At 41.8% G+C, this 8,601-nt stretch overlaps 1 protein-coding gene across 4 annotated transcripts; it reads right to left on the bottom strand.

The window, feature by feature from the left end:
• Positions 1-109: 109 nt before the first annotated feature.
• Positions 110-7,665, bottom strand: dis3l2 (DIS3 like 3'-5' exoribonuclease 2). 4 transcript variants are annotated; one of them, XM_049747070.2, is made up of 21 exons: positions 7,442-7,660; positions 6,310-7,062; positions 6,083-6,216; positions 5,771-5,824; positions 5,592-5,693; positions 5,372-5,453; positions 5,073-5,134; positions 4,753-4,982; positions 4,504-4,677; positions 4,282-4,361; positions 4,101-4,213; positions 3,863-3,970; positions 3,533-3,766; positions 3,363-3,442; positions 3,065-3,248; positions 2,860-2,946; positions 2,589-2,736; positions 2,366-2,496; positions 1,977-2,081; positions 1,592-1,696; positions 110-1,506 (listed from the first exon to the last, which is right to left on the bottom strand). In XM_049747070.2, the coding sequence occupies exons 1-21, from the start codon at positions 7,596-7,598 to the stop codon at positions 1,405-1,407; spliced, it is 3,225 nt and encodes a 1,074-aa protein (XP_049603027.1). In that variant the 5' UTR covers positions 7,599-7,660; the 3' UTR covers positions 110-1,404. The 4 variants fall into 4 exon arrangements, with proteins under 4 accessions (XP_049603027.1, XP_068504753.1, XP_068504752.1 ...); XM_068648653.1 differs by lacking the exons at positions 110-1,506; positions 1,592-1,696 and adding an exon at positions 1,775-1,917 and having other exon boundaries at positions 7,442-7,663; XM_068648652.1 differs by lacking the exon at positions 110-1,506 and having other exon boundaries at positions 1,592-2,081; positions 6,349-7,062; positions 7,442-7,665.
• Between the last annotated feature and the right edge of the window lie 936 nt (positions 7,666-8,601).

Genomic DNA, 8,601 nt, shown 5'->3' with positions numbered 1-8,601 from the left:
AAAAGAATGAAGGATTTATCGCGGCTTGTACAACATAGGTGCGGTTCTGATAGCATGAATCATGTTGACCGATGCGTGATACAAAGATTGTTTGCTGCAATAGGAAAAGTTCTCTGTTCTTATTTCTTTATTGCGATTTTTTTTCCTCATGACAATTTCACAGTAAAATAAATATGCATGTTAAAAATGGCTGATGTGAAGGCAGAGTAAGACAACTACAGGACTGATCAACTGAAATATTGCAAGCCTTTTATTATTTTAATACTGCTGATTATGGCATTTTGGAGTTTTCTTTAGCTGTAAGCCATAATCAGCAATATTCAAATAATCAAAGGCTTGCAATATTTCAGTTGATCAGTCCAGAATGTATGACATTTGTGTTTTTTTAATTGCATTTCAGAAAATAAAGAACTTTATCACAATATTCTAATTTTCTGAGACAGTCCTGTATACTTTGAATACTGGTAAGAATTAAATCAGATATGACGATGACGCTTCAGAAGAGAGTAATTCCATTTGACAGCTATATGCCAAGTAAACATGTTTTTTTTTTAATCTAATGGTCCCACGGCAAATTGTTAGGGCTCGAGCAGCTAGCGCGGCAACATTGCTTATATTTTTGCAACAAATTATTCTGCTCTATAATTCTTCTTCTTTAACGTTCAGGAAGTGCCTCGCCTCCCAATATTTGGATGGCATGGGACCTTCCTTCCAAACACATTTAAAGCTCAGACTGAGCAAAACAAAAACAATGCATGAATCATAAAGAGAAGAAATAAGAAAACACTGTTTCAAATAAAATGGCACAGTTCAGTTAAACTCAACATGTACTGTTTGGAGGTACTTGTAAGGTACAACGGAGACTTAAGTAAAAGGTCAAAATGTCGAAAAGATTTCAAAAAAGAAAACTAGCGTAAAACGGTAACCATGTTCAGCAGCAATTTATATTCAAGTTTACCCCAAATCTTAACATAAAAACCAGGCAGGGATTCATCGTATTGAGCCTGTTAGCGGACAAACGAGGAGCAAGAGTTTGCTTTCAGCGCTTTCAGCTTTGTGTACAAGCCATTTTCTGGAAATGCTGTTTGCGGTATGAACCTAAATGAGTAAAAGCTCACGTACTTGGGGCTAAAGCCACCACCAAAACCTATAAAAACTCACTACAATAATTTAGATTTGACCAAAAGAACTTCCTAAGATTATAAAATATATTGGAGTAAATTAAAATTACAGTGTCTGTAATCTGTCTTTTCTACCTTTTACACTATACTGCGCTACACATCGGCATACTAGCGTTAATGAGCACGGTTTTTTTTAGCTTTTCTTTCTTCAAGTGACAACGTCCGATGCATGATAGTGTCCGTGTGTAAAACAATAACACTGCTTCCATGACGTGTCAAATACTTAGTGGGGCATGGCATTGGGCCTCTTGAGGAAGGCGCTGCACTTTGTGGGCACGCCGTCGGCTTTGAGCTGCACCTCTACTAGTGTGAAGATGGAAATGACCTGGGGGGAAATCAACAATTCATCAACCCTCCCCATTAAAAGAACACATGTTGTGAATAGCCACTCCAATCAGTCAGAATGTCACCTGCTCAAATGGACGTGCTTGTGGGTCCTCTGGTTTCCACAGGAGAGTCAGCTCAGATTGTTTCCTGACCTTGCGATGATGGAACGAGGCCAGGCCGGTGACAGACTGATCATCGCAGAAAAAAAGAATATTCAGTTGAAATAAATCAAGCCGCAGAGGTGTTCTGCCACGCTCTTCTCCCCGTTTCTTTCTTTCTTTTTTTTTTTTTTTTAATCAAACGCCTGGTGTATCTGGTAGCCAAGCTCAGCTGCTGCGTCTTTGTTGTATGGTGGATGGGAAGAACCGGTAGGAGCTCCTCTGAGCAGCTGGCAGGACATTGACAATGCCTGCAAGACGGCACAATTGATGCACAGCATGGTGCTATGGAGAGTATATAAAGGATAACCTTGCAGTAGATGCGTTTTTGCACTCCATAGCGCAGAACCACCACATCGAAGGACTGATCCAACACGGCCATCACCATGGCCTTGGAGTCCAGGGGGCCACAGTCCTGTTGAATAAAGCCTTAAAATAATATCAGCAATGGAAAATATCCAACTTCTCATGTGCGGGAAATGAAGGCCAAAAATGGAGCAATTATCAGCAAAACACAATCTTAACGTGAGATACCGTGCGTGAGACAATAATTCTTTCTTTCTTAATTCCGTCTCTAATCATTTGCTTTGAGCGTGCCAATAAGACGAAATAAAAATTCTGCATTCGAGACACACTCAGGATTGCAGCAAACTACAAGCATAACAATACTGCTGGACGGCATCAGATTTGATTTCTTACCTTTACAAAAACTCCGAAAAAGAGCTCAGAGCTCAGCTCTTGCACTCTCTTGGATGCAGTTTTCTTGTCGTTGCAGCGTGAAGCCTGTTTTTGGATTTCCTCTGTTGACAGTGCTAGGTTGGGACCGCAGTCTGAATGAGCAAACAAAGCCGAAAACATGACAAAAATTAAGAAGGTACAAATCTAATTTACAGGTGCATTGTGTTGAAACAATATACTGTACTCAGTGAAGATGCCAGCAGTCTGTGCACCAAGATGTCAGCGTATCGTCTGATGGGCGATGTGAAGTGAGTGTAAAGAGGAACATTCAAGGCGTAATGCTTAAAAAGCTTTTCCTCCTCAAATACCCCCGCACAAAAGTACACCGCCATCTAGAAAACAAAACAGTCCGGAGCGAAAGAAAAATGATCATTACTTATGCACGTGGCTGGTGGCAGTGAGTTTTCATGAGGTTTCCTTTTGCCCACTTTGACAAACCACACAATCGAGCTAACCTGCATTGTTCTGGAGCACATGTGGGTGAGCACTTCCTTCCGGGCAATGGAATATTCATCTTTACCAAGAACGGAAAGTAGACTCTTCTGCATGTTTTTGGAAGGAAAAAAAAAAAAACATTAGTGAAAAGAAGTCAGTTACCTCATTTGACTCCAGCAGTTGTTAGTGCTGGAAAGATGACCATCAATGGCTGTGGATACCAACGTTCAACGCGCCGGCAGAAGAAATGTCAATGTCTAAGCCCAGCTCATCGCACAGCTCTTGTAGCTCATCCACCTTCTTAGTCTTGGGTGGAGGGTGGCGTCTGAGCAATGCAAGCTTAGGGAAGCTTTTGTAAATATGGTGAGCTGTGGCAATGTTAGCCAGTAGCATAAACTCTTCAACCAACCTAGAAAATGGAACGGCGACAACTGACATTTAGATCAAGTAACAATGCAATCCAATCAATATCAAAATCACACTTGGCCATTCAGAGATACAGTTCAGTAGCACCAATACTAACTTGTTACTGTCTTTGTACTCGTAAACGTAGCAGCCTTGGGGCATCATTGTCTCTTTGTCCAATTGGAAAGCGAGTTTCAGCTGAAACAAGGACAAAAAGTGGTTCAGTTAAACGGACGACAAATCAATGAATCCAAACCCGCAAAAGACATCACCTTCAGCAGAACTAACCTGGTCCAATCGGAGCGCTCCTCCAGACAAACGCTGAGCTCGGAGCTTCTTTGCAACGGAATGCAGGTTGAGCACTGCTTGGTGGATCACGTCAATGTCGTGCTCTGGGTCCACAGGAGGCAGCTCTTGGGCAGCAAACTTCTTCTCAGGGGCCTCAATCATACTCTGAGCATGATTATAAGTCAACTGGACACACGAGCGAATCACAGAGCGCCCAAACCACTCACTCAGAATCTGGCCATGGGAAGACAAATGAAAATTAGAAGACAGTGCGAGTTTTCATGGCTTCTCATCAGCACCAGTAAACTCATCTCTTACAAACATACATACCTTTCCTTCAGGTGTGATTTTCCAAATGATGGAGAAGGTCAGCCTGTCAGTGAGAGGGTTCAAACTACATAGCTCCTCACAAAGCAGCCTTGGCAACATAGGGACGACCTCGAGTGACAAAGAACAAGCTTACGTTAGAGGCAATTGTGCTTCAAGTGATCCCTTCCAATTTTGGAGATACCAAATGATGGTGATTATGGAGACCATTTAAATGACTCATAATTGATACGTTACTCACTTTTTGGACAAGATATACAGTTGTGGCTCGTCGGCTGGCAATTTGATCCAAATCGTTGCCCTCCTCCACAAAATAACTGACATCAGCGATGTGGACCCCCAACTCATAGTTGCCTGTATTGAACACAAATATACTTGTAGAATCAAAAGACTCCAAGTAATAGAGTTGAAGAGCAAATTACCATCTGGAAGCTGTTTACAGGACAAGGCATCATCCAAATCTCTGGCGGTCGCTGGGTCAATTGTGAAAATGCACTCCTTCCTAAACACGACGGACGATAGATAGATAAATAAATAAATGTAGTCATTAAATGCAAGCTTGGCGCGACCGCCAGTCAAGCTCAGGGCTTCCGTTATTCACTTAGTTTATTTCAGCATAAGCGGACTGACGGTACAAGTCCCACCTTAAGTCTTTTCTCTTGGCCAGCTCCTCGGGTGGGATGTTCCAAGGCAAATTCTTGGGTAAGCAATCTATGACTTTATCAGAGAATTCTGAAAAATCCACATCGTACTCTATAAGAATGCCCTCTGTTTCCGGCTCAATTTCCCCAGCCTGGCCCAAAGTTTTCGCCAGTCGACTGATGGAACAAAGAGCAGGAGGAGAGTTTATTAACGTGAAAATCAATGTGCAGCGCAGACACGGCAATATTCACCCTTCTGCAAAGTTGCTGTCAGCCGGACAATTGGTGATGCGGCAGATGAAGAGCGTGTTGGCGTAATCATCAGGGCGGGAGGTAAAATCTTCCGGACAATCGGACAGGGGAACGTTAATCCTGGGCACGCGGTGGTCCACAGGAGAGAACATTGCAAATGGCTTGTCGGGTAGAAATTTCAGAGAGCCTGTCACAGCCCTTGAGTGCTTCTTTTCAACAATGTACACCACCTGATACGTTGACCATGAGAAAGGTGTCATAAGGAAGTGAGAGTTGAGACCCGTTTAAAAAAATAATCATGTGGTACGTAGAAGGCTTACTTTAGCAGTCATTTGAAAGACTTCACTAGTGGACTGTGGTGCGAAGGTGTTTTCCTGATGCTCTGAAAAGTGAAAAAAAAAAAAAAAAGATCCTTTATTTCATTTGACTAATGGGTTCAAATTAAATCGTAGTATACGGTAATCCCCAGCATATTCCACCCAACTACCCAGCCAACCCAACCAGCCAACCAACCAACCATAGTCAACCAACCAAGCAACCAACCAACCAAGCAACCAACCAACCAACCAACCAACCAACCAACCAACCAACCAACCAACCAACCAACCAACCAACCAACCTGCTTGTACAATCTTCTTTTGGATCAGGTTTTTCTTATGGGCTTCTGCCTCACTGATTCCCTCACAGTCAGACTTCACCACCTATGCGGATAAACATTTCAATCAGTTGAAACAGTCAATAATTTCACGTCGGCTTTTGGAAACGACTGTCACAGTTTATACTGTATGCGGGGATTGAAAACATTTACGTGGACGGATCAATAAGAAAGTAAAGGATACCTTCCATTGTTCCCGAGGTAAGATTTGCACCACGACGATGTCTCCATTTAATGCCCTATTACGAGCAATGATGCCATCCAAAAATATATCTCGTGTATCATCCTGTTTAAAAAATAAAAAATGAATCCAATGATTTTGGAAAAAGGCATTAGCAGCAAATATTGCCAAGATTCACTTACAGGAGACAGGATGAAGGCATCATGGTACTTCTTGGGGTTTATTCGCAATTGTCCCTGAGGAATTAAAAAACAATTTGGATTATGTAATCATCTTGCAATAGAAGCTACACAGTTTACACACTTACTCCTATTGTGGTAGCAGAAGGGCAAATCAGGCAAATACAGTACATTGGGTTCAAATACAAATTCAAATCAATTTCAATCATTGCCTGTACATTTTTATGAGAAAAACTCACATCTTTATGCACAATATAGTACTTTTAGGTTAATCCCTGCTCCCAAATGTTGCTACAATCCAAACAATGAGCGTACCTGAATAAGTTGCCCCCTTTTAAGGCCCCGCGAAACCTCTTCAGCAGTCATGTAGGGTTCGAACACTTGTTTCCTTGATCCTCTGCCTCCTCCTTTGTTCTTATTCTTGTCTGCAGGTGAATTGGCGTTGGACGCTGAAACCAATTTAAATGCAAGTTCTCCGATTGTTGAAAATGACACCCCAAATATATTCATTAGCCTAATCTGAATTTTGTTCTAATATATACCTGTAGGTTTTTGTACTTTGTTGAAATCATGACTGTCACCTGAACATTTCGATGCTAGAGCTTTTTGCTTCCCCTCCTCCATCTGCTTGGATGGATTCTTTTTGTTCTTTGTCTCCTCGTGTTCTAGTTGAGTTACATTGGCCTTATTTTGGGCATTCTCAACAAAGTGGCTGATGTCTTTGGAGAGGTTTTCTTTGCTGGTGTCTTTATTGTTCTTCCGCTGACGCTGCTGCCTCTTGCAATCATTTGGGTCTGAAGAACTTAGCTCTTCTCCTGACTCAATGTCACCATCTTGGCTAGTGGCAGTATCCCTTCTTTGTGCCTTCCTGTGCTTTTCAGACACACCTGGCTTCTTCTCGCTGTCATTTTGTGCATTTTGAATGCTCAATTTCACCATATACATTGACAAGGAGCTATCGTCGCCTTTATCTTTTGAGGAAGAAGGGGAAAAGTCACTGGAATCAGATAGATGATTTGGCATTAGATCCCTTTTCCCTTGGGGTATGCTCATCTTGTCACTCTGAGCTTGAAGAAGTCTGGTAGGTCCATCATTATCTTCTTTAGGGAGAGATGACTCCTTGGCGTATTGCTCCAGAAATTTTGTGAAGGTGCTGCTGCGGTGCTGGCTCAGAAGTCTGGCATAGGCATCTTTGCGACAGGGAGCTTTAGACTCACTTTGACTGCCTTTCGCCTCACGTTTTGGGTTGACCCTCTTGGGTTGCCGAGAAGAATCCATTTGCATTATAAAAGCCTCTGAGGACAAACGAGAAAGCGAATGCCACAAATAAACAATGAGTCATCCATCTCATGGCATAAGAGTTCTCCGATCGTTGAGTAAACGTCACATATACACTGCTCTAAAGCCAGGTCATAATAACAATCGGAATTCTTCAGTTCCACACAAGCATAAGGATGACTGTGCAAGTCCACTCAAGGTGACAATTATTGTGAGTGAACATTACCAGCTAACTTTAGCCGCTAACCCGGGTGCTAGCGTTCGTTTGAGCATTAGTTTTACCGCACATGAAGAATTATTCAACGTTCAACGCGCTATGCGCCTTTAATCGTGACCGCTAATCATGGACACCAAAACATTTGAGCAATCATTTAATTACAATCAATACAAACATACCGCTTATGAACACGAACCCCGAGCTTGACCCATTGACTTCCGCTGTTGTCAAATTGACGCGTTCATGAAAATTGTGGAAAATACCAAATTCACACTCTTTATTCCACAAAAAGTCCCAGAGTAAATCAAAGTGTAATATTCCCTTCGATTTAATCATATATGTATCAAAAACTGTTATTCGAGTTTTCTTTTAAAATGTTGTGGGATAGCTATACAAACGAACAAGCTTGACTTTTTAAACAGGGAAATAAACTCTAGAGGGCAGCAAAGATTAAAATACGCACATGCACTCGGTGATGGAAATAGTCGCTTATTGTTTTTTCAGCCTCATAGAATCAAATTAATGTAATGAATAATCAATGTACATGTCCATGTCTATTTTGCGGAAAGTATTGGTGATTAATATGATAGTTCAGAGTTCATTTTTAACTATTCAGTATAGCTGGTATGGTCTTTGACTTAATTCTGAAACTGTATGCAATGTATACATGGCCTAACGTTTAATAAAAAAAAAACGTGGTTTATCCAAAAAAGATGGAATATAGTGCTTGGCTGTAAATGTTAGAGGCAAACCAAATGTTCCGAATCACACGTCATTTTTTGTTTAATCCTTCAATGCCTCATATGCAGTATGCATAATTAAGTGTATCTTGCTTGTAAAACCTTTTTTGCTTGCCAACCTGCTTTTTACTTGACTCAAACCCTAGGAAACCTCGGAGTAAGCAGAACGTTTGTATAAAAGATGGCTGGTGCAGTCTCTCCCACGGTTGTGGTTGAACAAACCCAAGTTGTAACGCATGCAGATGAAGAAGCAAATGACTATGAAATATTCATTGAGTTAGGAGAGGCAGTGCACTTGTAAAAGAGGATGAAACAGAAGGGTCAGGAGCACTCATCTCACGCAGAGTGTCATCTTTTTCTCTCCTATGCAGCATCATCTCTCTGCTTTTTGAATGCATGTATCTTTACATTGGTCTTATGGCATCTAGGATTTTCTGTAACTGCCAGTGCAGCTGGGCCAAACAGGACGCCGTCTTCATTATCGGTTGTAGTGGGCATCATGTAAGCTAGGGGGGCTCTGCAATCTGCACTTTCTACTGCCATGACAACGGCCTCTGAGTCACCCCAGGCATTGCAACGCCCATCTTCGGTCGTGACCA

The sequence above is a fragment of the Syngnathus scovelli genome, chromosome 17 (genome assembly GCF_024217435.2).
Source record: "Syngnathus scovelli strain Florida chromosome 17, RoL_Ssco_1.2, whole genome shotgun sequence".
NCBI classification, from domain to species: Eukaryota; Metazoa; Chordata; class Actinopteri; order Syngnathiformes; family Syngnathidae; genus Syngnathus; species Syngnathus scovelli.
This window is presented reverse-complemented; position numbering and strand designations above follow the sequence as displayed.

What these genes read in the sequence shown, in the direction of transcription:
- dis3l2 (XM_068648651.1), bottom strand. Translation starts at nt 7,598, where the DNA reads ATGATTAAATCGAAGGGAATATTACACTTTGATTTACTCTGGGACTTT. An exon ending in GGGGTTCGTGTTCATAAGCG is followed by an intron (nt 7,063 to 7,441) that starts GTATGTTTGTAT and finishes GTTTGTCCTCAG; the next exon opens with AGGCTTTTATAATGCAAATG. An exon ending in GAGCGCTCCGATTGGACCAG is followed by an intron (nt 3,443 to 3,532) that starts GTTAGTTCTGCT and finishes TCCTTGTTTCAG; the next exon opens with CTGAAACTCGCTTTCCAATT.